At 62.5% G+C, this 26,775-nt stretch overlaps 2 protein-coding genes and 1 long non-coding RNA gene across 3 annotated transcripts in view; all 3 read left to right on the top strand.

The window, feature by feature from the left end:
- The first annotated feature begins 1,395 nt into the window (after positions 1-1,395).
- On the top strand, positions 1,396-15,651 carry BGN (biglycan). Its single transcript, XM_035011451.1, has 8 exons — positions 1,396-1,565; positions 10,633-10,884; positions 11,188-11,300; positions 11,810-12,023; positions 12,571-12,681; positions 12,894-12,987; positions 13,072-13,210; positions 14,432-15,651. The coding sequence occupies exons 2-8, from the start codon at positions 10,644-10,646 to the stop codon at positions 14,627-14,629; spliced, it is 1,110 nt and encodes a 369-aa protein (XP_034867342.1). The 5' UTR covers positions 1,396-1,565; positions 10,633-10,643; the 3' UTR covers positions 14,630-15,651.
- Positions 15,652-16,372: 721 nt separating this feature from the next.
- On the top strand, positions 16,373-23,126 carry LOC118014125. Its single transcript, XR_004680206.1, has 4 exons — positions 16,373-16,478; positions 19,218-19,375; positions 22,413-22,614; positions 23,006-23,126. It is a non-coding gene; the product is annotated as an uncharacterized LOC118014125 (long non-coding RNA).
- Positions 23,127-23,301: 175 nt separating this feature from the next.
- Positions 23,302-26,775, top strand: part of ATP2B3 (ATPase plasma membrane Ca2+ transporting 3) — a 60,635-nt gene continuing 57,161 nt past the window's right edge. Inside the window, exon 1 of the mRNA XM_035011437.1 lies at positions 23,302-23,519. The gene's annotated coding sequence lies outside the window, so the exon portion shown is untranslated. The remainder of the gene's footprint in view (positions 23,520-26,775) is intronic.

Here is a 26,775-nt window from a genome sequence, read left to right as displayed (position 1 = left end):
GCCTCACCCATGAAAACAAGAGCTCCCACCCCAGACCCTGTTTTTCCCACATCTCCTTTCTCCGTGGCCTGGAAGCTTCTTGCAGGCAGGCACCATGGCTTGATCAGGCCACCGTGTGTCTCCAGTCCTCGGCCAGGGGCCCTGAACTGATACTGGTGCACATGGAAGGGGATCCGGGCCCAGCCACATCCCCAGGCAGAACCTTCTAGACCCCACCTGCACGTGGCCCTGCACAGCTGGCCAGGTGCTCAGGACCCGCAGGCCTCACTCCTGTTCTCCCTTCTGGGACCCACCTCTCCCCCACCTCCCTCAGCCTCTGCCTGTGGAGTTTGTCATCTCTCCATGCAGTTTTCTCTTTTGATCTCAGGGGCATTCCGTCCCTTCTTTAGTTTCTGTGGGTACACAGACCAGGGGAAGAAGGGGACCCCACTGGACAGAGAGGACATGTGCTAAGGCCCTGGGCTCTAGACACAGGTAGAGCTGGGCTCCCAGTGATCACGTGGGGTTGTGGCTGATGGTGGCCTCTTCCTGGGACGTTTGGCAGGCTGGCCCAGTTCGACCCTATGAGTGGCCCGCACAGGGCTCAGCCCCGAGGAAGTGCCCACCCACAGAGTATTCATTGCCTCCTAGGGGACCGCACGGATTGAGCAAAGAAAGATGACTCACTTTTCCACTCTCAGCTTGTCTGAGCCTCAGGGTAGGCAAGCTAGGGAAGACCCCCAGAGTCTGTGACGCCTTCCTGTCAGTCCCCAGCTGAGTCCCATCTTGAGTTCACACAGAGAAGACCAGTCCTCTTTTCCAGGGAAAAAAGACTGGAGTGGAGTGGGGGGCTGGGATGTCCAGAGTACCTGGGAGCCTGCTAAAATCCAGAAATCCGCAACAGCTGCCTCCCTGCCTGCGGAGAACCACCTCCTTGTTCAGGCCCAGGCTGCCCGAGGTTCTGGGCGAGCTCAGGACAGAATTCTAGGGGCCACTCGCTGGACTAGCAACCACAGGCCGCCTCCCCCTCGCCTCCCTTCCCTTTCTGCTCTCTGCCTGCAAGTGCCAACAAGCCAGTTCCCGCCCCTCTCTGGGCCTCAGTGTCCCTATCTGGGCAGTGGAAAATTTGACTATCTAAGGCTGTGCCTGCCCAGAGACACCAAGGGTCCTTGTGTGAGTGAGAGTGTGGACCTTCCCCATGTGCCTGGGGCGGTGGGTGGGTGGGGGGACAGCTAGCCCAGCCGTCTAGAAGAAAATTGCTCCCTTTGAAGCTTCCAGGGGGGCCCCCCCGAGGCCTGCCCCCTCCCTCCCTTCTTCCCTCCCTCTCTCCTTCCCTCTCCGCCCCACCAGCCCCCTCCCTTTTTCCCTCCCTCCCCGCCCCCTCCTGCTGTCGTCCCCTCCCTGTCGGCCAGCCCGCCCAGCCTTTAGCCTCCCTCCCACCGCCTCTGTCTTCCCTCTCTCCACAAACTGCCCCGGAGTGAGCAGCTGCTCTCGGAGGGCCCGACGAAGACGGACAGACGCACTGACTGCCTGACACCCAAGCCTGCCAACCAGCCAGCCTGTGCCCGGCTGCCTGCCCTCTCCAGGTAGGGCCCCCCACACCAGCTCCCCCCCCGGCTGTCCCTGCTGTCCCCTCCTTGTCTCATCCCTGGTTCCACTGTCCCCTCACCATCCTGGAGATGCCGCCCGTCCCTGCTGCCCCCACACCACCCCTCCACATCCCTACCCTTGTCTTTGCCAGCCCCTTACCTCCAGGCACGATTCCCACTGGCCCACACCCCTTCGTCACCACGCTGCAGCTCCCTTAGTCCTTGTCCCTTTCTGTGTTTTCTGCCCCCCCTTTCCTCTCCCTTCTGACCTCACTCAGCAACACTGCATGTCTACCCTCCCTGCCTCCCTCTCAGGTTCTTCCCCTTGACTTCCCCCCCCCAACCCTGAGCATGGCCCAGGCATGGCTGGGTGGCTGGCATCCCAGCTCTGCCAGGAGCCCTCGTCCTTCACTGGGAGTCCCTGAGTCCCTGAGAGCACCCTGCACTCCTGCGGGCTTCCCTCCGCGCTCTGCTCTGGCACCCTTGGGGAACAGTCCGCACTGCCCAGCACCAGCCCTTGGTGTGGGCTCGGAGACTTGGTTTCCCCCACACACCCCACCAGCCTGCCCAGATATTTCTCTCTTCCTCACAGGCTAATTCCCTTCCTCTACCTCCTCCTGAGTGAGGGGTGGGTCCACAGGGCCCTGGCCACAGGGTCCCTGGGTGTGGCTGCTTGGGTGGCTCAGTTCTGCCTGTCCCAAGGACCCCCTTGGATTGACTCAGAATGGGGGTGGGGAATGCCATGTTAGCCTGGGCAGGCCTAGCTTGGGACGCTGCAGGGTTTCTGGGGACCCTGGGGAGGGGTGAGGCCACAGATCCACTTTCAAACTCAGACACCGTTGTCCCAGGATGGATGCCTTTAAGGATCAGTGAGGTTCAAGAGCTCTGTCCCCCAAAAGCAGCCCCCCACCGACTGGTGCATGGGGCGACTCTAGATTGGAGGGAGAACCCCAGGTCTGAAGCAAAAGCATAGTTGCAAGGTTGCCCCCCAGAGTGCTTTGGGAGGGGAGGAGTGGCCCCTGCTGGTCTCACCCCCACTCCCTCCATTGTACAAAGGGGACCAGTGAGGCCCAGAGACAGGCAGGAACCTGCCTACAACTGCACAGCAAGTCAGATGCAAAGCTGGGGCCAGGACCCAGGGCTCCTGACTGACAAGCCCTGGCTATTGATGCCATACCACCCAGGGAAGCCTCAAAGTCACTTGGGCATTGATAATGACAACCTGTGGCCAACTGCACCGCGTGGGGATTGGAGTGGGAGGTGACAGGGCCACTGGCCTGTCCTGCAAGTTCCCAAGATGGCTGGCATGCTGCGGGGCGTGCCAAGCGACCCAGGAGAGGAGCAAGGCTGAATGGAGCTCTCTGCACGTGTCACCAAGTGCCCTGAAGGGTTGGGGGATGGGAGCACCCCCCTCACTGCTCCGTGGGTGGGGCTGCGGCCCAGGCACTGGTTCGTGAGGGCTGCCCGAGTTGGTTCTGCTGAGGGGAGCAGGAGGCGCGGGGTGCTCCAGGGCAGGGTGGCGGCTTAGGGCAGGCAGGGTAGACCTCGTTCAGGCCAGGGAGACTGTTCTCGAACAGTGTTCGTTAAGGGCCACTCTGGTTGCAGATATGGCCAGTCCTACCCCTGCTCTCTGGCCGGCCTACTCTCCACCCTACAGGGACTCAGTGGCGTTGAGACAGGCTGGAGATGCTCAGGCCTCCCTCAGTGCCAAGAAAGAAGGTTCCTGGGGGAGGTCCCCGCAGGGACAGGGTTGGTGCGGGGTGAGAATGCGTGCGGGCGGCCGCGAACACACAGGGGAGCGCCTCCTGGAGACATGCAGCTGCCTGGGCCTCGGCTCCCTGAGACACCAGCTGCTCAGGCAGAGGCGGCGCCTTCGCGGGGAAGCCGCCGTGTCTGGCTCTGGTGGGACAGCTCGGGGTAGCCTGGGAGGGCAGGAGGGCGGGGGTGCCTCGAAAGGAAGGCACCACACTGGACGGCGAGAGCAGACTGGGAGCCTGGCCCACCCGCCCGCCCACTGGCCTACCTTTAAGCCCCAAGAACCCAGGTCACAGTGGGCACAGACCATCCCACGGCCTTTGTGCCCTGCCCTGGAGCAGGGACTCGAGTGCCCGTCTCGTAGATGGGGAGTCTGAAGCCCAGCTTTTTCGCTGATGGGCTGGGGGCAGTTCTGTGCAGGCTCGTTTCAGGGGCCCAGAAAGCTGGCATGCCAGTCCTCTGACGAAATTTCTTCCCCATCTTACCAGTGGCCCTGGCCCATTGGAGGAGCATAAACAAGGAAGGACAGGAGGAACGGGAGTGTTTGAGAGACCCCAGAGTGTCCCTTCCAATAGGGCCTCCAATCTCTCCCAGCCGCCCTGCTTCCTGGGCCACGCACTGCCATCCCTCTTCCGCTCCCTGCGGAAGCCCCGCGGAGACAGCGCAGCACAGGACTGCCCAGCAGTCACTTGTCCTTAGCAGCCTGGGGACGCAGCCGTCTCGCAGGATCTCTCTGGGGCACACAAGCAGTGGGCACTGGCAGGTGCCGTCCACCCTGCCCCCCCCCTCCGTGGACGGTCCCAGGCCCAGCCCCAAGGCCTCTGAAGCCTCATCTGCTGAGCCACTCGGTCATTTGTCTTGCACATCTCTAGGGACCTTCCAACACCCCTGATTGTAAAAAAGGTCTTCCCACCCCCACCATGACTCCCTCCCCGCCCTCCTCATCGGTCACCCCAGGGTGAGAGAGCTTGGTCTCTGCCCGGAGCTGCCTCCTTCCACACCGGTTGGCCCCATTGGTGCGAGGGGACACAGCAGCCCAAGGGCTTGGCTCAAATTGAGGGGCAAGAGGGGTGATGGTGGCTCTCCCAGGCACCCTCCCTGTGAGCCGTGGAGTCGGGGGGTGTTGAGCAAGAGCTCTCCCTGAAGGCAGGGTCCTGGCAGCTCTGCCCCCCCCATCAACTGACCCTAGTGCCAGGCAGTGCCCCTCCCCTCCCTCCTGTCCTCTTCTGCTCAGACACTGGGGCCCACACCTTGATCACCCACAGGATGCCTTCCATAAATCCCACCTTCGAGGGAGCCAGTAGGGGGCCGGCAGAGGAGGGCTGTGCTGGGGGAACGGGAAGGTGTCTGCTCAGTCTTGCTCCCGGGCCTGAGGCCCATTAAGCCCAACTGGCCGGCCCTGTGGTCAGGCCAGCCTCCCAGTGGCCCCTGGGGTGGGCATGGGGCGGGGCCCTCGTGGCCAGCTCCTCTAGGGGGTGGGTGGCTGTGATTCATCGCCCCCTCACCTGGAGCCCACAGCCCAAGTGTCCCCCTGGGGCTTCCTTCACTCCCTCTAGGACTCCAGGCTCCTGGGAGCTGCCCCAAAGCCACCCCATTTGGCTTCTCGTGTCCCCCCAGCTGCCCTGCTCTGGATCAGGGCAGTTCATGGGATGGCCATGGAAGACACCTTCTTGCCTAGGACCCACCAGCCTCAGTTCCCATGGCAGCCTACAGAACAACATCACTGTCATCCCCCGGGAGCCCGGAACTCAGATGACTCACCAGCCCCTCCCTGTGGCAACACATCTCTCAGTTTTAAGGGGCTGGGGTCTCCACCCAGTCTCCTAGCACTCAGCTCTCCCAGTCCATGGCATCTGGAAGCCAAACTCCACAAACACCAGCCTGGGGCTGAGCTGCAGGATTCTGTGACTCTAAGCTCACCCCTGTTTCTCCCCCACCATCTGCCCCTTGAGGGTCGGATGGCCAAGTGGAACACAGCAGACAGACACAGGCCCAAGTGGCTGCAGGATTGGGGATTTGGGGAACAGAAGCAGGACTTGAAGGAGAGGGGCAGAGGGCAGAGAGAGAGGCTGGCTCTGGCAGCCCTGTCCCAGGAGACCGGAGGCAAATGTGACTTTGATCTTGCAGTCTGAGTCCCTGCTCACCCTTGATTATGGTCCATCAGGGCCTTAGAGGCCACCTGGCTGCAAGGAGGCATGCACTGGGGGAGCCCTGGGAGGGGCCCCCTGGGCTGACTGCAGAAGGCTGGCTCCCACCCCCAGCCAGATCTCCCGGCAGAGAACAGGGAACCCGATGCAGGGAAGGAGCTGCAGGAAACTCTGGGCCCAGGAAGGGAAGGGTCTCACTCCCAGGGGCCTGGCCAGTCTTCTGCCCAGAAGGCAGGGCCAAGCCCCCTTGCCTTGGCCTGGCCTAGCCCAGCCAGGGAGCAAGGCAGGGGGGGCGCCGGGCTCTGGGAACCAGGCTGAGAACATCTCCCTTCGGGGTCTGGTGCCTGCTGGGACCTAAAATGTTCCAGGGAAGCTCCCTGGCCTGGCTGGGATGATGGCTTTTCCATGCCTCTGCAGACCTGAAGCAAGCGCTGGTGGGTGTGCTGGGGCCACGGAGGGGCGGCTGGCCCTCCAGACAGTAGGGCGCTACTGTTCTCGGCGGTCAGAGAGAGGCCCCGTGTTGCCAGAGGAGTCATGATGCCCGCAAGGGGGCAAAGGGCCCACAGAGCAGGGCCCAGCTTTCCACCAGCATCACCTCCCAGCTCAGGTGAGGGAGCTGCCGAGGAGTCTTTTCCAGGGACCCAGGGGCTGATCCAGCCCCCTGCGCAGCCTAGGGAGTATAGGGTCTTGTGGCTTTGGGACCTGCGGCACAGTCTGCAATGACAGAGGGAGGGGCCAGTTACATGGGCAGGTAGACAGACAGACAGTGGAGTCCAGTTCTACCATTTCCTTACTGTGTGGCCTTGGGCAAGAGTTTTGGGCAAAGTCTGAGCCTCAGTTTACCTATTCGTTAAGTGGTAAAAACAGCTCTTGCTTCTTTTGGTCTTTGGGAGGGCTATGTTTATGTTTATGTTTAAGTCCCCTGCCCCGCCCCTGGGAGATGATAGCATCCACCCTCTTCCTCAAACATTCTAGAACGTGGTGAGGAGGAGCTCAGGATTTCTTCAGTGAGTGGGAGGAGGAGGAAGGACACACGGCTCAGGTGTGAAAGGAGCCGGAAACTCAGGACCCCCAGCTGACCTGGGTCATCTGCTGCCTGGCTCCTGGCCAACAGTTTGACCCTCCTGCTTTCCAGAGGTTTCCCGGCAGAGTGGGGGAGGGGTGGATGGCTCTCCTGAATGCTGTGGGGAGAGAGGTCTGACCGAGCCAGGAGCCAGCACGGGCCACCCTGTCGGGTCTCCGGGACCAGCCCTCTGTAGCCAGAGGGCCGGCTCCCTGCTGGCTCCCTACAGCCTCCAACTCCCGCATTCAGCTCATACCTCTCCCTGAAGGCTGACAGAGCCCGGGGCCCAGCTCCGTCCAGTCACACCAGCAGTGCCAGGGCCACGGCAGGAAAGAGCTGCCCTGGCCGGCCATGTTCAGGCGTCTGCTCGCCCTGCAGCCGACGGTGGCTTGGGGTGCAGACGCAGATGGGGTGGGGCTCAGGGCCTGCCCTCTCCCCACTCCAGCCACGAGCCCCTCACACGGTCACCCTCTCACACACGCGCAGCTGCGTAGGCTTCAGCAGACCCATGGGTGGCATGTGTCCCCGCTCTCTGCTTGGCACACAGATGCAGATTAGACGCCATTGGAGCGCCAGTGGGCTGGGGCCTGGGAGGGCAGCAGGGAGCAGCCGGGACTACAGCTCCGGACAGTGCCCCTGCCTCCGGCCTGAGGGATTTGGCGGACAGAGGGAGGAGCCTGTTCCCTTCTTGCCTGGCACCCCTGCCACAGCCGCAGGGCTAGGTAGATGGTGGCACGCACGCCAGAGTTCAGGTCGGGTTGCTCCGTGGGGCCAGACACCCTGGGCTGAGGCCTCAGGACAGTGCCCGGCGTCTACGACTTGGCAGCAAGCAAGCTCCCAGGGCATGCCAGACCTTAAGTCCTGCTCCCGCCGCCCTTGGCCTGGCCTGAATGCCTGGCACGGCCCCTCCATGTTCTCAGAGGCTGCCAATGCGTCTTGTTTGGCGCTGACCTGGAGCAATCCCACTCGGAGGACTGCGCTGGCTTTCAGAGGGCTAGACAAGGAAGGCCCTATTGGTCTGGCGGTGCAGGTTCCAGGAAGCCCGGCCTTCTCCCTTGCTCACATCTGTGGGCACCGGGCCGGAGGCCTCACCGCTGTGACCACTTGTTTCCTTTGCTCTGAGCAGGGAGGCTGGGGGGGCGGTGTCCAGCGAGCTCCAAGCGCACTTTGATGGGGCTCAAGGCCCCTCAGGTCCATTGTCCGGCCAGCGCCCCCCCCGCCCCCCACTCCGCCATGCAGTTCTACCAGATGAGTCTTGTGCCGGCTCCCAGAGTGGACATGAGGCTCTGCTGGGAAGCCTGCCCAGCCCCCACCCTTCCAGCTGCTCCACTGCCTGGACCTGGCCAGAGGCGGGTGGCTGGAGAACCAGCCACACCTTGTCCTCTGCCTCTGTCACAGGGCCCTGGTATAGGGCCTCCAAGCCCTCAGCTTCAGTCCCTTCCCCCCAAGAACGAGCCTGCGCTGGAGCCTATGGCCGCTGCCTCAGCCTCTCTGTGGCCCCCAGATGCAGCGACATCAAGCATGGCTGGTTTGAGCTGATTCATCTCGTCTAGAGCACCCATCCCCCCGGGACAGGTCCCGGGAGCCCACATGGAGCCTGGGTGGCCCGTCCTGCCCTGGTTGGCCTTCCCAGGGCCATCCATCCCCTACTCTGGTGGAGGGGCCAGATGGGGGGGCGGAGGTCCCCTGTGGAGACCCCCAGCCCTTCCCAGCCCAGGCAGGCTAGAAGAGGCCTGCTTTTGCCCACCTCTCCCCACAGCCTTCCCTGGGCCTGGCCAGACCACCCCACCCACCCCCACCTATCCAGGTGAACTGTGGATCCCAAAGCCTTCCAAGGCTCCCACTGGGCGTTCCAGCCCTGACTCATCCCCCCTGTGAGGTAGCGGCTGTGGCAGGGGTGCCAGGCAAGAAGGGAACAGGCTCCTCCCTCTCTCCCACTCCATCTTGCTCTCCTGCCTCCATCCTCCCCTTCCTGTTCTCTCCTACCACTCCTCCTCCTCCCAGCCCCGGGCGTCCAGTGGCTCCCAGGCAAGGGCCCCAAGCAGCAGCAGGCACTCGAGGCCTAGGCCTACCCTGCTCTGCCCTGGAGGTTGCAGAATCAGGGGAAGAAGGAGGGACACACTGCCCAGGTAGGCAAGCACAGGGCCTTCTCCCTACTCGGCCCCGTGACCTTCCGGGGGCTGGCAGGACCTGGGTGTGATCGTGGGGTGTTGGGGCTTGAAGGAGCCAGGCACACTGGGTGCTCCCCCGACATGGGGGACCTTTGCTTTGCTGTGTGACCTGGGACAGGCATGCAGCTTCTCTGAGCTTGTCCCTGGGGGCCACACTCAGGAGGGCTGTTGGAACCTGCTGGGGGCGTTCTGGGGCTGGCTCTGCAGCTGAGTCCACTGAACCATGTCCTGGGTCCGTGACCTCTGCTGGCCAAGCACACTGCAGGCCTGGTTGCCAGAAAGGCTGCTCCATTCTCTCCCACTCTGTCCTTGGGGATGGTGGGAGCCAGGGCAAGCTACATGACCCACTGAGGGGGTGCCTGAGTATGGAAGGGGGTGGCAAGACTGGGATAGATGGGAACCCGGGGCATAGAGCAGTTGTGCCCAGACCCGGAGGTGGTCCCAGGCCCCTGGCCTGCTGGTTGGGAGGATTCTGGGGGGCAGCCGGCTGCAGCCCGCCTAGGCCCACACCAACTGGGCTTGCCCAGGAAAGCAGCAGGCAGGGCCAAGCTGCTCACAAGGTGCTGGCCTAGAGTACATAGGCCCTCCACTCCCCAGGGACTCCTTCCACATTTCCATCCGGCAGTGAGGCTCAGGGGTCACCCAGCCCCCCTGAAGCCCCTCACGGCCCCTCCCCCAGCCAAAATGGGCCCCAAGTGAGGAGGGTCTCCCTGGGGTGGGGCCCGGTGTGGGTCTGCAGGAAGCCCCTGGGACCCGGCCAGGCTTACTGCCCACGGATGCCCCCAAGGCAACCCCAGACACCAGAATCTAGGAGGGAAGCAGGGCAGGCCCACTTATGCCTGTATAACAAATGGGGAAATTAGGCCAGCTGCGACTTTCCCGGGCAATCCAGGTAGGTGAGGGTGCTGGGAGAGGCAGAGGCTCGGGCCTTTTCCTGCACAGGACCTTCCAACAGAGGGGCCTCTCTCTGGATGGGAGAAGGAAGGAGGTGGGTAAATATGGGCACCTGGGGCAGGTTCGGGCAGGGCAGCTTCCCCTCACGCCCACCCCGCTACCCGGCCTGGGGGAGCCTTCAGACAAGCCTGATCCTGCCTGCCACTTTGGCAGCCGCCTACTCCCCTCTGGTGGCCTCTCCAGGGGGCTGGGCCACGGGCAGAAGGAAGGCAGGGCCGATGTGCGAGCCCTGGGGCTCCGCAGGCCAAGCCACGGGAAGCGCTGGAGGCCAGGAGGGGCTGCTGAGGCCCTGGGGAGCAATGGGGAGGGTGGGTGCCCCTCCCCTCAGCCATTTCTGCAAGGCTCTCTTTCTCCGCACTGCCTTCGGGGCTAGCCCAGGTCTCGGCCCAGCGTGCCCAGCCTGGTGTCTTGGCCCCTCGACTTTTCTTCGAAAAATGTGGGCAGGAGAGGAAGTGACTCATGGTGGTCTAGCTCAACACTGACTGCACCCACACTGCCCTGAGCCACAAGAGTGCATTCAAATCCAAATCTTTCAAAGCCCGGATGGGGCAAATAGTTGCGTTTCTGTCTGCCTCCTCCACTCCCTTCGCTCGCCTCACTGACCACCCCCCCCCCCCCCAGGCAGGCTGCTGGCTGACTCAGTGGGGGGGGGGGGCAGCGGGGGAGGGGGTTAGTGCTGCAGACTCACCGACTGGCAAGACAACGCATTGCCCATTAAAGCCAGCATCCTGCCTGGGATGAGACGGGAGCAGGAGCTGTCTCCCGCCTGCCCACACCTCCTCCCGCTGCCGCCTCCTTCCCGGCCGCTCCTACCTTGGGGTCTGGCTGTCCCCAGGGAGGAGTGGCGAACAGGGTGCCAGCACGTGCAGAACCTCGACTCCTGCTGTTGGGAGGTTTGCCGGGACAGGGCCCAGAGGGCAGGTGCGAGTGCCGGCTGGGCCCTCCTGACAGCCCCTCTCACCCTGGCTCCCCAGGCACACCCACCATGCGGCCCCTGTGGCTCCTGGCATCCCTGCTGGCCCTGAGCCAGGCTCTGCCCTTTGAGCAGAAGGCCTTCTGGGACTTTACCTTGGACGACGGGCTGCCCATGCTGAACGATGAGGAGGCTTCGGGTGCTGAGACGACTTCAGGGGTCCCGGACCTGGACTCCCTCCCGCCCACCTTCAGCGCCATGTGTCCCTTTGGCTGCCACTGCCACCTGCGGGTTGTTCAGTGCTCCGACCTGGGTCAGTCCTGGGACCAGGGCGGGACAGGTGCATGAAGGCGCAGGCCCAGCCTGAGCGCCCTACCAAGAAGACACGTGTCCGTCTTGTGGGATGGGCATGAAAGGGTGGGGTCAGGGATGGGGTGACCCCACACAGGCCTGGGGATCTGGGTTTCAGTGTGGAACGGTTGGTTGCAAGCGGGTGGGGAGTGAGAAGGGCCTTCACCTGCGGCAGAGTCCCTGCGTGCGTGTCTGTGTGTGCGCGCGCGTGCGTGTCCCGGTGCTCAGAGTCGCTCATGCTGGTGACGGTGGCCCCGGCCCCCAGGTCTGAAGGCTGTGCCCAAGGAGATCTCGCCCGACACGACGCTGCTGGACCTGCAGAACAATGACATCTCGGAGCTCCGCAGAGATGACTTCAAAGGCCTCCAGCACCTTTATGTAAGCGAGCCCCGGCCCTGCGGGGCTCCGAGGAGGTGGGCGGTGCCACGTGGGTGCCAGAGGGACCGGAGGCCCATGGAGTCCTGCGAGAAGTCTGGAGTGCCCCAGGTCACAGGTCACATGTGTGGATGTCAGCAGCCAGAAGCACAGGACAGAATCGCTCCGCCCAATTCCCTTTTCGGCTGAAAACTTTTTGTTGTATTGGTACATTGCAGCTACCCGAGAAGGAAAGACTTGGTCATAGCCAGGGTGCAAGTAGGGAAATCGAGACGCAGCCAAGTGGTGGGCCGTGTGAGGCAATAATCGCCCAGCCAGGCCTGAGTGCGGGCTTCTGGCTCTGCACTCTGCCCGCAGGCACAGATGGATCTGCTTGAGGCTGTGCTGGAGGCCCCACTGATCGCCAGTCCGGGGGCGGGGGGGGGGGGGGGGAGCAAGGGAGGGAGAAAGTGGTGAGGGCAGGGCGCGGTGGGGAGCTGGTGCCTTCACTTCCCACGCCCTCCCTGGCCCAGGCTCTCGTCCTGGTGAACAACAAGATCTCCAAGATCCACGAGAAGGCCTTCAGCCCCCTGCGGAAGCTGCAGAAGCTCTATATCTCCAAGAACCACCTGGTGGAGATCCCTCCTAACCTGCCCAGCTCCCTGGTGGAGCTCCGCATCCATGACAACCGCATCCGCAAGGTGCCAAAGGGCGTGTTTAGCGGGCTGCGCAACATGAACTGCATCGGTGAGTGCGGCCGGCCCGTGACAGACAGGCCTCCCCCCGTGGCCAGCAGGGAGGGCTCAGGGAGAGCAGCCTCTTGCAGCCAGAGTGGCTTGGTGCCACGGACAAGCCTGGTGGGCCTCAGAGAACATTCTGGAGGCTTGTCTGGGGGCATGCCCCAGGGCTGCCAAGGCAAAATGAAGAGAAACCTGGGGACCATAGAGAGAGGGAAGGGAAAGGGCCAGCCAGCCAGGGACCACCATGGGCCCAGCCAGAGGGGCTGAGCAGGCTGGGGTGGAGCCCCACCTTGATCTCTGGCTCCCCTCCCTTTCCTCCTGCTTCCCCTACCCCCGGAGGTCGATGCCTGAGCCAACACCCTTGGGAGGTAATGGTCTTGAATAGCCAGGAGTTTGCAATCAGCCCAGTAAATTAGCAGAGCTGCTTTCAGGGGGAGCTGGGGGAGCAGGGCCCGTCAGGCTAGCCCAAGCCAGGAAGCCCGCAGGACCTGGGGCTGTGCAGGCAGGCGGCCGCCCAGCTCCGGCGCCAGGACTGAGCAGGGCTTCTCTCCTAGAGATGGGTGGGAACCCCCTGGAAAACAGTGGCTTTGAGCCTGGAGCCTTCGATGGCCTGAAGCTCAACTACCTTCGCATCTCTGAGGCCAAGCTCACCGGCATCCCCAAAGGTAGGAAGGCAGCCCCTTTCCCCCCTGCTCTCCGGCCTCCATGGCACAGATGGGCACGGATGGGGGGCGGGGGGCTGGAGACATCTGGAGCCACCAATCAACTCAGGGAGGGCTTTGGTAGTGCTCCCGTCCGCCACCCCACATACAGACCCAGCCCGCACACGTGGCCTCCCCTCCTGCATTCCACTCAGAACACCCTCTTTTCCTGGCAGACCTCCCCGAGACCCTGAATGAACTCCATCTGGACCACAACAAAATCCAGGCCATCGAGCTGGAGGATCTGCTCCGTTACTCCAAGCTGTACAGGTGGTCTGGGGGTCCAAGCAGTGTGCCCTGCCCCACTGCTCTTTTCTCCTCTAGCCTTTGGTACATCTCATCTGCCCTTTGCAGGTTGGGCCTGGGCCACAACCAGATCCGCATGATCGAGAACGGGAGCCTAAGCTTCCTGCCCACCCTGCGGGAGCTGCACTTGGACAATAACAAGCTGTCCAGGGTGCCTTCTGGCCTTCCGGACCTCAAGCTCCTCCAGGTGAGAGCCGTGGGCAGCCCCCATGCCAGCTTCTGTAAGACAGAGTGGAACAGGACCTTGGTGTGTGCGATCTGGCCAGCGTCTTCTGCTCTGCCTCCACCTCCTGATCTGCAAAGAAGCAATCACAAGGATCGTGCTGAGGAGTAGGGAAGGCGAGCGGGGACTCCACCGTGGATGACAAAGAGGGCAGGTCATGGGTGGGGAGGGGGCTCAAGGCGTGAGCAGGAGTTGGCCTGGTAGATATTGCAGCTGAAGTTTTCCTAGGTGGGTGGGACACCAGAAAGGCATGGCAGAGCCTGGGAGGTCAGAGAACAGTCTGGGCATCGGAGGTGCACAGATTTGTGGCAAGATAGGTTCAGCTCAGAGCCGGAAGTAGGCTGATGAGGGGGTGCAGGGTCTTGCCTGGGGTTCTTTCAGGGACCCCTGTCCCTGGCTTGGTTTCCAGTCTCTTCCTCGGTCCCATTCATACTCGCCAGGAGACCTGCCATTCTCACAGGCTGTCCAGCCAGAGCCAAGTCCAGACCGGTGAGGGCGGGGGGAGAGGGTCAGGCCCGAAGCTGCGGCAGGGAGGCCCATGCCCGGCTAAGCGCGCCCTCTAGCGGCCGGTGTCCTCTCTGCCTCTAGAGGGCGCAGCTGCAGGCTGAGCACCTCCGCACCACCATGGGGCTCCTTACCTCCTCACCCTCCTGCTTCCTCCGTCCCTCCCCTAGAGAGGGGCTTCAGAAAGTTGAGGGCTGCTAGAGAGCAAGCACCCCTGCGGACTGGAAGGAAGAGGAGGTCATCTGCAGGCTCTTCCTCCTCTCATACCTATGGGTCTCTGGAGTGAGAGGCTGTACCCAGGGGCAGGCCTGGAGTTTGGGAAACCCAGAGGGAGGGCCAGGGACCCTCTGTGAGCCCAAGGTGCCATCTTTCCAGGCCCCTCACTTCCCACCCACCATACACCGCATCTGGGTCCCTCGTCCCGGCCCCTGGTCACACACCAGCACCTTAAAATCCCGTCCAACACCCACCTGGCAACCATACCCAAGCCTCAAAAGGGCAAGCCCTGCAATGAAATCGCACCCGTGAGATGGCCAGGCGGGACTCAGCCAGGAGGGAGGGCCCAAGCCCTCTGTTGTCTGCCCTCCACCTGGCCCACCCAGGCCGGACCAGGTTCGGAGGGTGGTCAGGGGATGACTCGGCCGCCAGCACTGGGCCTGAGCCACACCCCTCTGCCCCCAGGTGGTCTATCTGCACACCAACAACATCACCAAGGTGGGCGTCAACGACTTCTGTCCCGTGGGCTTCGGGGTCAAGCGGGCATACTACAACGGCATCAGCCTCTTCAATAACCCTGTGCCCTACTGGGAGGTGCAGCCGGCCACTTTCCGCTGCGTCACCGACCGCCTGGCCATCCAGTTTGGCAACTACAAAAAGTAGAAGCAGCAAGCAGCCGCTGTGATGGCCTGGGCGGGGCCTCTGGGGAGCACAGCAGACATCGTGAAGGGGAGGCAGAGCAAAGGAGCGAAGCCAGCGCCCAGCTGCACCCAACCCAGCCCCGCCCTTGATCCTGGACCCCAACTCGCTGCCTCCTGACGCCCTCATCCTGGCTCCCAAGCATGCAGATGGGGCACAAGACCCAGCCACCATCACATGCCTCTTGGCTTCAGAGCTGCCCCCGCCCCCGCCCCCCGTCATAGCCACTCAGAGGCACCCTCATAAAGCTCTCTTCCCATTCACCCTGAAATCAAATTGCCCAAGACTCCAGTCCAAGAAAGATGGGCCCTGGGTCAAGGGGGTGGGAAGGGGCTAACAAGGATGGAGACAGCCCACCCCACCTGCCTGGCACACATCCCTCCAGCTTCCAACCATCCTTGGCCTGGCCTGCTACCCTTGGCTTCTCGTGCCCCCCACCCTTCTGCAAGTTCATGGCCCATCTATCCGAGCCTCTTTGCTCTACTGGCCTCTAGACCAGTATCTTCCTCTCTGGCTCTCTGGCTCGCTCTCTCCCTCTCTCTCTATCTCCATCTATCTCTCTCATCCTTCCTCTCCTCTCTCACATCCCTGAGCTGGGTCCAGTGTCTGTCTCGCTGGGCTTCTGCGCAGCCCTTCCCCAGGCAAGCCAGGGGACAGTGGGCAGCTGTCCCCAAGCCTGCCCCACGCGGTCCTTGCCCCCAAGTCTGGACTGTCCTGGAGGAGGCCGGCAGGTGGAGGTGATGTGCCCTGCACACATCCACTGTTCCAAAGGGGAGCATTGGCCCTGCAAAGGGCCCGGCATCCCGCTGGGGCCGCCAGCCAGCTTTCCTTATTCCTCTTTCCCCCCATGATGGCTAATTCTCCCTCCCTCCGCCTTCTGGCCCCTGGTATGGGGGGGGGGTTTCAAGCAATCACACCCAGCTTGAGGAGGGGCTGCTTCTGAGGTCGGTTGTTGTCTTCCAATTAAAGAAACACTGTGCAATATGGCTCTGTGTGCCGCCACTTGGGGGGGGGCGCTGGGGACTGAGCGGAGAGGGGAGCCACAGTGGGCCCCTCTGAGCCTCGGGCTTCCTCTTTGCTGCTTTCCCTGCCCGCAGGCCAGAGTCCTCAGTACCTCCAGATCCGAGACTGGACAAGGAGGCCCCTTCCACTTTCTTTTAAGATTTTTTTTTTTTTTAATTTGAGAGAGAGAGAATGAGAGAGAGCACATGAGAGGGGGGAGGGTCAGAGGGAGAAGCAGACTCCCTGCCGAGCAGGGAGCCCGATGCGGGACTCGATCCTGGGACTCCAGGATCATGACCTGAGCCGAAGGCAGTCGCTTAACCGACTGAGCCACCCAGGCGCCCCCCCTTCCACTTTCTTCAGGGCACTTGCTTTGCCCCAGCTGTCCCGGCTGAGGGAGCATCTGCCCTCCCAGAATGGAGCACTTGCCAAGCACCTGCCATCTTCAGGGTACCAGATTAGACCCTCACTCTGGGAGGGGAGCCTGGAAATCCTAGGGGCCCTGCCTGCCGGTCCTGATGGGATTTGGGGGCTCAGAACAACACTCGATCCCGGCTGTTTTCAAAACTGTGCACAGCACCCAAGTCAGCACCAGGGGGCGCACACCTGGGCAGGCCAGGCCTCACAGAGACCGGGCAGCAAGTTGAGCGCGCCCACCGGGGCGGGCCTGGCCTGGGCCCCGTGCAGAGCCTCCACCCAGTAGGTCACACTGTGTGCGCGCAGAGCCAAGCCCAGGTGGCAACGCTCTGTCGCCGGCTCCCAAGAGAGGATCCAGGACACGGCCTGAGAAGCCTACTCGCTGGGAAGACAGGTCTGGCCCAGAAAGGGCAGCATGGGTATGGGAGGGACAGTCCCCAGAGCAATGTGCCCTCGGACGGCAAGCCCAGCAGACTGAGGAGGTAGTGGGCTAGAGCCTGGCTGCTCGTCCTTCGTTCCCCACGAGGGACCTCTGCCTCAGGTGGTGGGGGCCTGGGCTTTCCAGTGAAAGTAGAGCAGGCAGGGCCCATGAGGAGAGCCAGCCCAGGAGAGAAGGAGCTCAGAGGCGCCCCGGGCTGGCTCCGAGCACAGGACTGCATGCCCTTCTGCCTGGCCTGGCACCAGGGTGCCCGACGTCCCTGAGTTTCCCCTTTTGGGGATGGGAGGCGCCGCTCAGCATGGTGGCCCTGTGATAGAATGTCACCCGTCGGCATCATAGCACTATTCTGGGCCATGTCTGCTGAGCTGGGCAGGCTCAGGGCAAGGGCACTGGCCAGGGGCCAGGAGACAGGGCCTCAGTCAAGTCCCCTCACTGGCCGGGAAGAGGGACAGCCAGACCTGGGGCCTGGAGGAGACAGAGACATGGAGCCCTCAGGCCATTTCTCTGTGGGCTGGTCTGGGGCACCAAACTGTGTCGTGCAGGTCCAACGTAGCCCCCAGAGATCTTTGTCTTCCCTCCCAGCCTTCCTGCCCTTCCTCTCCTCTCTGCCTCCCTCTCACTCAGGGACGGAGGTGCCAGGACAAACTAGTGAGACAAGTGGGGCACCTGGTGGCTCAGCCGGTTAACCATTCGACTCTTGACCTGAGCTTGGGACGTGTCTCAGGGTTGTGAGGTAGAGCCCCATGTCAGGCTCTGCAATGAGCTTGGAGTCTGCTTGGGATTCCTCTCTCCCTGTCCCTCTGTCCCTCCCCCTGCTCACGCACATGTGCCCTCTCTCTCTCTCAAAAAAAAAACCTAGTAAGACAAGTGTAATAATGCGCATAAGACCCTTGTGGCTGGGCCCTAGGGAAGGTGTCCTGTGGGTCTTGTGGGTCACCCTACACAGTAGGGGACAGTGCCCTGTGGGCAGGACCCACACTCTGCCCAGACCAGAGGCCCTGAGGCACCCAGGGGACCATTTGGGCCCTGTGGCAGGAGCCCAGGGGGGTGACCAGGGCCATGCCCCACAAGAGCTTGTGAGTCATGATGATGATGATGACCATACAGAAGTTGGGGCTGGTTGGGCTTAAAAATAAACCCCAGGGCGAATGAAGGTGATCCCTGCCAGGCACCAGGCCAGGATGCAGTTTCATGTACACTTCACGCCACGCAGGGTGCCCTCCTCGTGGGGCTCGGGGCCTGGCTGAGGTCCCGGGAAACCCCAGGGCGGCAAAGCTACAGGGGCTGGGCTGGTCCACTCTGAGCGGTGGGTGGGTGGATGGGCTCAGGGGGGCCCAGCTAGAAGGCCTCAGCTATGCCGCAAAGCAGCAGGAACGATGGGAGGGGGGGCCGGGTTCCAGCCGCTGGACTTGGGGACAGATAGGCTGTGCGGTGACGGGAAGGACGTGGGCAGGATGGGGGTGGGGCACCCCCAGGTCTGAGGCCTCTGGAGGAAGAGGAAGGGGCTGCACGGAATACCACCCGAGGCTGGGAGCACCCCAGGCGCTCTGGGTGTGTGGATGCAGCCCAGAGGAGGGGCCTAAGCCAGAGAGTGAGCTGAGGCAGGCACAGGTGTGCACGCACGCACGCACACACACACACACACACACGCACGAGTGCGCACCATGAAAGTCACGGGAGCAGCTCCCTCAGGGAGGGCTGTCCTGTGAAGGAAATGGCTGCCAAGGAGCATTCTCAGCCACATGGGGCTGGGGTGGGGGGACATTTCCAAGTACTTACTGCAGGTCAGGCGCCTTCTGGACGTAGCGGGGCCCAGCTGGAGCCTAAGCCGAATCCACCGCTTAGGTTTAGACGAGTTAGGGCTTGTTGGAGGGGCAGCCAGCCAGGCGTCCATAGACCACGGCCGGGGATGGGGGCAGGGCACCTCAGAAGGACAACCCCTCCTTGAGCGGCCTGAAGGGTTGGGTGGAGGGGCTGCTTTGAGAACTTGGGTGGCAGTGTTCATTCACTTCTGGTCCCTCCATGGGCTCCAGGCCCTGTCCCCACAGGCTCTGGGCTCTGGTCTTGGGAGGGCAGGGGCTGCAGGACAAGACAAAGCCAACCCCACTCTGGACCTGTGGGGCAGGGCCCCTGCCGCCCTAGAGAGCCCGGGGCAGCCCTGACGCTGAAGGGCCCCGAGGCCTGCTGCGTGCCCCAGAGGCCAGAGCTCCCCATAGCCAGCCCTGAGCTGTTCCTGAGAATGAGAGAGGAACCCTGGCTCTCCAGAACCTCTGGGGTAGACTCTATGGAGGCCGAGCGCCTGGGAGGTCCGAGGGGAGGTATGCCGCAGGCAGGGTTGAGGGGGCCCAGGACTTCTTGGGGGCCAGGTCGGGGACTGGTAGGAGTTTCCTGGGGAGGCTGTAACAAAGGACCACAAGCGGGTGACTTCAGAGATTGAGTCTCTCCCAGTTCTGGAGGCCACACGTCCAAAATCCTGGTGTCAGCAGGGCCGTGCTCCTCCAAAAACTCTAGGGGAGGATCCTTCCTGCCTCTCCCCCTTCTGGTGGCTCCGGTCATTCCTTGGCTTGTGGCTACCGCTCCAGGCTCTGCCTCTGTCTTCACATGGCTTCCTTCTCTGTGCGTGTGCGTGTGCGTGTGTGTGTGTCAAATCTCTTTCTGCCTCCCTCTTATAAGCACACTTGTCACTGCATTTAGGGCCTACCCAGATAATCCAGGATGATCTCTCCATGTCAAGATCCTTAACTTAATCACATCTGCAAAGCCCCTGTTTCCGAATAAGGTCCCAGTCTGGTTCCACGGCTTAGGACATGCACATCTCTGTGGGGGCATTTCAGCCTGCCATGGGGCTGCAGGTGAGTACTGATCTGGGAGGCCCCAGCTTGATGGTGGCCCCCAAGGCCTAGGAGGAGGGGAGAAGGAAAGGGCTATGCTCTCAGCTGGGGAGAAAGTGAACACTCGGAAAAGAGAGGGCCCTGGGGCCCAGCCACTTCAAGGCTGGTCTGAGGAATTGCTGTCCCCAGGGAGAAACCAGGCAGCGGGGGAGGGGTGGCTGCTACCGGTCCCAGGAAGAGGGGTGTGGGGGTGTGGCGCTGGTTGGCTGAAGACCTGGGAAAGAAAGCATGCGGCGTGGGGGAGGGGGAGCGCTGGAGGCAGGTGACAAGGAGGGGGTGGTCAGTAGGAAGAGGGCGTGTGGGTTCCTCTTACACAGTGAGTGTGAAGGCTGCAGGGAGACGGGCCTGAGGGCGGGCCTCTCGTTCTTGGCTTTGTTTCTTGGGCCGAGAGTGCCTTTGAGAAGGTCCCAGGAGGAGGCAGCTGACAGGGAGCCACTGACGATGTAAGAGTCAGGGGCACCGACCAAGGCCCAAGGCTCCGGAGGGGGCAGGAAAGGGCAAGAGCACAGTGGGGACTAGGTATGGGGCTGGAGGAAAGGAACAGGAGAGGGTTCAGGGAAGCAGGGAGGTCTGGGCCACTCGGCCAAACACCTTGCCCTGCCGCACCCCCAGCCCCAGCCATGGGCCTCCTGAAGCTCTCCCCACCCACCTCTGTACAGATGGAGAAACCAAGAGGGGCTGGCCAATGAGCAGGGGCCATCGATGACCGTAGGAGAGCTTCCCTGGCACCCAGGCTCCCTCACTCCCCAGGTCTGAGACCTCCCTCTTGGCCTCAGGCCACAGGCTAGGGACCAACTGTTCTGAACCACAGAAAGAGGGTCATCCCCTCTCCTGGCTCATTAGCTATTTGGGGATTGCCATTTGCCAGAGACTGGGGGTTTTCATGACACCCTGTGGAGCCGTGCTCTGTCCCTTCAGCTCTCCTGAAGGCCACACACCTCGTTCCTTGGTCAGCTGACTTTGGGCTGGGCTAGCCCTTGGCAGTATCCCTAGGAAAGAGGCGAAGGAGTGGTGGTAACTGTTCCCTGCCTTTGATTTTCTCCCCTCGACTTGTTTCTTCCCCCTGGGTGTTCCAGGGCAACCCCAGCAAGAGGTGGCCTGTGCATAGCTGGGAGAAGAGGACTCATGTAACTGTCCAACCGAGGCAGCCTGCACCAAGCTCTGGGAGCTGGACTGACTTCACGTGAGGGTGCCAATGCCCCCGTGTGGACAGCAGCCATCGGCAAAATGAGCATGCCCCCAGGGGCAATCAGGAGGTCCCCTGGTCCCTGACGGAAGGCAGTGACACAGTCCCAAGGGAGTCTTAGCTCTTCTCTTCAGCCACTCCCAGGCCTGCACGTGCAAGACTCTCCCCTCCCGCTCAGCACCCATTTCTTCCCCACTCCGATCCCCCCCGAGCTGCCAACACATGTCTGCTAAGAGGCTGACCAATAACTGAACGTTAGCTATAGGCCAGAGCGTGCACCTCCTGCCCAAGGGAGGCTCCTGTAAGGGCCACCAGAGCCTCCTGTGGCTCTAGAGCCAGGGACCTCAGGCCTGGGGCCGAAGGACATGCCACTGGGCCAGACTCCGGGAAGCCTGCCACACTGTGGGGGGGGGGGGCAAGAAGCGGACCCAGCTTGAATCTGTGGGGTAGAGGAGGCCACAGGCTCTCAGGAGGTGTTCCCACCACTCGGGATTCCTCTTCCCTAGTGCGGATGCCCCGGGAGGTGAGCTGGCACCCCAGCTCCTGGCCAGGGTGAAGGCCCACCCAGCTTCACAGTCGGCTTCAGGTGGGGTCCGGTGCCCCTCTCAGTGGCGGGCGGCGAGAAGAACAACTCCAAGATGGCTGCTTCTCACATGCCAGGAGGCCCCATGGGCAACACTGAGCTCCGGAAATCAGGGGACTCGCTTCAGCTTTTATCTTCCCCATTCGGGGCCCAGTGCATCAGGCAGACTGGGCTCTGGGGCTGCTGTGGGGCCAAGGGAGCCAGCCTTGCTGCCGGCTGCGGCCGCCGGGGCGACCCCCACCCGCGGGACGGCCCGCTAGCTCCCTCAGGAAGTGCACAAGTAGTGTGTAAGAGTACGCAGGAGCGAGCGTGGGAGCGGGCTCTGAGTGCGTGAGTGTGTATGAGAGTGTGCGGAGCTCACTAGGCGAGAGTGGGCGCGAGTGTGAGCGTATGTGAATAATTGTGCGTGCGTAAGTGTGAGTGGGGTTGGCTAGGTATGTGAGTGAGTAACTGAGTGTGTACGAGCGTGTGAGTGTGACAGCGTGTAACCATGTGTGACTCATTGGGTGTGAGCGTGCGCATGTTGGCCGGTGAGGGCTCACGAGCGTGTGTTGGCATGAGCATGTGTGAGTGACCTGTGAGTGTGTAATGTGTGAGTGAGCGAGTGTGGGCTACGTGAATATGACCTTGTGCGTGAATGTGTGCGAGTGCGATTAAGCATGTATGAGTGTGAGAGTGAGTGTGGGGAAGTGAGCATGTGTGTGTGACAGAGCGTATATGAGCATGTCAACGTGTGTGTGCATGTGTGAGGGTGCGTGTGACCTCTGCCTGCACTGAGGAGTTCCAGGTCTCAAGGGCTGCTCATGGAACCAGCTGCTTCCTGCAGGTAAGACAAACTCTGGGGAGGTGTGACAGTCCCCTGGCCCAGGGCAGACCCTTTGCCTCCTCTAGGTGTCTGTCACAAAAGCACCTCCTCCTAGAAGCCTTCCTTGAGCCCCCGGCACCATCTTTCGTCTCCCCCATCAACATTCCCTGGGGGCCCTTACCCCAACTTCGTGACCACACATTCACTCTGCCCGCCAGCTCCCTGTTTTGCGGCCCCGGCTGTGTCCCCAGTGCCCAGCATGGGCCTTGCACATGGGACACCCTGGGGCGCTGTTTGTCCAAGGCAAGAAAGAGTTTGTGGCTATGTCCAAGTGTCTTCTACCTGCCACATTCTTGGGCTCTGAGCCCTGCCTGCTCTGAGGTGGTGAGGCTTACTGCGGGCCTGTCACTTCTCATTCCTACAGAGTCGGCCCTCTTGCACTTCTGCTTGATGCTCACAGATGGTGACAAAGGCCTCCTCTGAGTTTGGAGGTACCCACAGTCCCTGGAACTGGGAAGCTTGGGACTCGAAAGACAAGTGGCCCGGGCCAGCCAGCTCCCACCTGGCTGCGGGGTGTCCACGGGCACACACTCGGTCTCTGTCCATGGATGTGCCTACATGTGTTGGTGGGTATGGGTTTTCTCTGCTTTGGGGTTTGTCTGTGTGTCTGTCTCCGCTTGTGTCTGGAATGTATGGGTCCCTGTGCGCCTGTCTCTGGGTGTCCACCTGCGTGCAGTAGCTCTGTGTCCTGTGTAATGGTGTTTATGTGATAACCTTTTGGGGTCACCAACTTTGAGAATCTGTCAGAAGCTCCAGTCTCCTTCCCAAAGACGCTTTTAGGTGTCATCCTCCCAACAGCAGGCAGTTCCAAGAGTATCGCGACCCCCTGGGAAACCACAGGGGCCCAAGAACCCCAGGCTACCAATCAGCAACCCGGCCCCACACTCCATTTGAGAGGCCCCAGCAGCGGTCGGGTGGCCCAGTCACATGCTCATCGCTCTTTCTCCGCGCTCCCAGGTGCCAGGTCCCCCAGGTTTCCAGCCAAGCCCACCTCTCATCCGCTAGCACCCTCCGGGGGCCCTGGCAGACCAGGAAGGACAAGCACCCCCCGCGCATCCTGGGGGGACAGAAGGGCGCGCGCCAGGAGTGTGGCTCCCGAGCCCCGCGGCCCCCGCGCCGCGCGCCGCCCCCCGCGCCCGCTCCCTCCTCCCTTCTCCTCCCCCCCCCCCCCCCCCCCCCCCCCGCGCTCTGCCTCCCTCCCCTCCCTCCCTCCTCGCTCCCTCCCTCCGCGCTCAGAGCTGCGGCTGGAGCCGAGCGCGCCGCGTCGCCCGCCGCCGCCGGTGCGGAGCGTGGGGAGCACTCGGCCGCAGCTCTCGCCTGCCGCGGAGGGTCGCGCCCGGCGCCTCCGGCCAGGCCGCCCTGTGCCCGGGCCTTTCCGTCCTTGGAGCGGATCGTTGCCCGCCGGGCGCCCGCCTGCAGCGACAGCAGCCGCCGGAGCCGAGGCCGCAGCGTCGGCCGTGCCCAGGAGCTGGTAAGTGGTGCCTGGGGCGCGCAGGCAGGGGCGGGCGGGGCGGGCGGCCCAGCAGGTGGCGCGGCCGGCAGGTGGGGGGACGCGGGTCCCCGCCCACGGCACCTGCGCCCCGCGTCCGGCCTGCGTGTCCTTGCGGCGCCGCGCGTCACCCCGGGGGCCCCGGGCCGGCGGGCAGCGCCCCGCACCCCGCGCCCCGCGCCCCGCGCCCCGCATCCCGCGCGCACGCGCATCTGCGCCGTGGAGGGGGGAAGGCCGCGGGGGGCTGCGGGCGGGGTCCTGGGCGGGCACAGCCTGGGCGCCGGGGCCTGGGCTAGAGCCCGGTTGCGCTGCACGCACCTTCCCGGAGTCTCTTGACACCCCCTCCCCCCCCCCGCGCCCCTACACTGTGTCATCTTCCCCCAACACACTGAGAAGCCCTCACGCGTTCCCACACAGCTGCCCAGCAGACCCCGCCACTGGCCCGGGCAGAGCCAACAACAAGCCTCCCAGGCCACACTTGGGTAACTCCTTTTCCATCCCTCCACGCACAGCTGTCCTCCCCCTCCTCACCTGTGTGACCTTGGCCAGATGGCTTCTCCTATGGGGCCTCAGTGTTCTCTGGGTTTAGGATTCTGGAATTTGGAGGCTGGTGTGGCATCTCCCAAAGGAGGGAGCCCTGGGTCTCCACCTCGGACAGTCAGATTCTCTCTCTAGGACCTGGTCCCTTTCCTTCTGCTGGCCCCTACAGGCTTAGCAACCGGCCAGCGCGCAGGAAGGGTGGCAGGCATGGTGGGAGGCATGGCCCAGGCCGATATGTAGGGAGTCTTGGGGTGAGGGTTGGTGAGGGGTGGGAAGAATGTGTGGAAACACTCCCTCGAGGGGCAGGGCAGGGCCAGCATCCCTCAGCTAGGAGCTTGACACTCCCCGGGGCCAGGCAGGTAAGTGGGCCCACTCGGTACCTCAAAGATGAGGTCATTGAGCCTCGGACCTAAAGTGGGTCCCTGCTGGCCACAGGATTGAGTCCAGCCTTGACCCTGGCCATCCCAATCTCCCCTAGCTCCCAGCCTGGAAGGCATCCCCCTCATTCACCCAGTAGCTCTGTGCCCCCTTCACCGCCATCACCCTTCACTAGTCTGTGAGCATTTTAAGGCAGGGAGCACTTGAGTGCCCAGCACAGGCCTGACTCCGAGTGGGCACAGGTTTCTGTGTGGCACGTTCATGACCTTGACCTCACTGAATCTGCAGAATCACCCGATGAGGGAGGCAAGGCTGGGCTCTTCATTCCCATTTTTCAGTTGGAATAATTGAGGCCTCGAGAGGGGAAGGGACTTGGCCCTACATTGACTGGATGGGTGGAGGGCTGGGGACACTGCCAGGAGCCTGGTGGGGCAGAGCGCCTCCCACATGTCCCAGCACCATTCTGAGTAGGTTCCTGGACCCCCCAGGCTGAATGTCTCGGTGAACACCGCATGCAAGCCCCCTTTCACAGTTGAGGAAACCAAGGCCATGTGGCTGGTGAGCAGGGCGCTGGGAGCCCCTACCAGAACTGGCCCACAGACAAGAGGCTGGCAGAGCGTCCGCGGGTGGAGCTGGGCCCTGGAGAGCGAGCCAACTGGAAGGGGCTAGGCAGTTTCGGTCCCAGGGCATTGATTGTCCCTGCTGTTGGCCTGGAGGAGAGGGACGGCCAAGGACACAGCTAGTCTTGATCAAATCAACCTGGTCCCTGCCCAGCGCTGCCAGGTGGTTTGAGCGAAGGGGCAGGCAGCTCTGGCACAGAAGTGTGTGTGTGTCGGGGGGGGGGGGGGGGGACGCAGGCAGGGGGGGGGGGGGGGGGGGGGGGGGGGGGGCAAACGCAGGCAGATGGAACTGGGGTGGCGTGGGAGGGGGCTTTGCGCAGAGCCAGAAGGAAAGCCATCCCTTGGGGAAGGAAGCCCCCGAGGGTAAGAGCACGCTGGGGAGAGAGCCACAGGCAGCTGAGATGCTGCAGCAGGACCCTGAGGGGCAAAGAAGGCTGGTAGGGGGTGTCTTGGCCTAGTCAGGAGCTCTATTTTGGTGCCAGCTCTGGGCCTGATGGTCTTTGTGACCTTGGCCAAGTCCCTTCCCTGCTCCAGGCCTGGGGAGGGTAGGGGTGGGTCTCCGAGACTCCGCTGACATTTCAGGACTCTGAGCCAGAGCTTTGGAGGTTGAATCATTTGTGAGCGAGTGGGGAGAGGCCAGGCCCTGAGTCAGTGAGCACTCTCCATCCCAGAACATCTTCTCCCAGCCCAGGAAGGCAGCCAAGGGTGCTGGGGTCAGCTTCGGTCCCTCTGCCTCCCCCAGCGTGGCTTATAGAGAGGGGCCCCTTGCCTTCCCGGTGGACAGGACAAGAGTGCCCTGGATCCCTGGGGGCTTTGAGAGCTGAGCTTCAGCTGGTTCTCTTGAAGTCCGCAAAGCCAGGCCCGGCTTCCTCCTCCCACTTACAGATCAAGTTGTAGGCACGTATGTGGGCTATGCCCATTGCACTCCCTCCTTCCAATTTTAAACTGAGGGCTGCTGTCTCCATCAGAGGTTACGAGCACATTAAATAATGTCGGTAATGACAGTGACAATAATGGCACTCCTCGTGTGCCGGGCACTGTTCTTCTCAGTGCTTCACGACATTCCCTACTTCGTTGAAACAACAACCAAATTAAGCCAAGGCCATTACTATCCCCATTTTGCAGGTGAGGAGATTGAGGCCCAGAGAGGTTAGGCAACTTGCCCAAGGTCATGCAGCCAGCAGGTGGCAAAACCAAGATTGGAAGGCAGGCCATTAGTTGTACACATGAGCTAATTATCGAGGGCACTTCTAGCCCTGAGAAGACCCTGCAGCTCAGAAGCTGAGCCGACTGTGCCCCCATCTACCCACTGAGAGAAATGGACAAACCATGGATTGATATTGACCCAACGCAAGTTGGGGAATGATCTACTCCTCAGCGAGTCTGCATGGCCCCTTCAGGTCCCCTCTACAAAGGAGCAGTCTCGGTGTGTGTAAATGGCAGCTGATAGATGGGGACCGGGGCTGTGGCAACAAAAGCAGATGCTCAAATCTGACGGCGTGCTGCCCAGGAACCTCACCAGTGCCATCTCTGAGATGGGCCCAGCATCCAGGTTCTGGCTGTATCTTTCCTAGGTAGGGCAGGCAGAGACCTGGAATGTGCAGATGTCTCCTCTCCAACCCCGTCATTTCCCAGAAGGCCACTCCTTTAGCTGGGGCTCTGGCTCCTCACTGCTCCCCTCTTCCCTGCCCTGCCTAAGC

Source organism: Mirounga leonina, unplaced genomic scaffold, assembly GCF_011800145.1.
Source record: "Mirounga leonina isolate KUSES-001 unplaced genomic scaffold, KU_Mleo_1.0 Mir_101799, whole genome shotgun sequence".
Lineage (NCBI taxonomy): Eukaryota > Metazoa > Chordata > Mammalia > Carnivora > Phocidae > Mirounga > Mirounga leonina.
Note: the sequence above shows the minus strand (reverse complement) of the source record. Positions and strands in the feature narration are given on the sequence as shown.

Excerpts from the sequence above, each read along its gene's own strand:
- BGN (XM_035011451.1), top strand. The coding sequence starts at position 10,644 with ATGCGGCCCCTGTGGCTCCTGGCATCCCTGCTGGCCCTGAGCCAGGCT. Across the intron at positions 10,885-11,187 it reads TGTTCAGTGCTCCGACCTGG|GTCTGAAGGCTGTGCCCAAG; the intron begins GTCAGTCCTGGG and ends CCCGGCCCCCAG. Across the intron at positions 12,682-12,893 it reads GCTCACCGGCATCCCCAAAG|ACCTCCCCGAGACCCTGAAT; the intron begins GTAGGAAGGCAG and ends TTTTCCTGGCAG.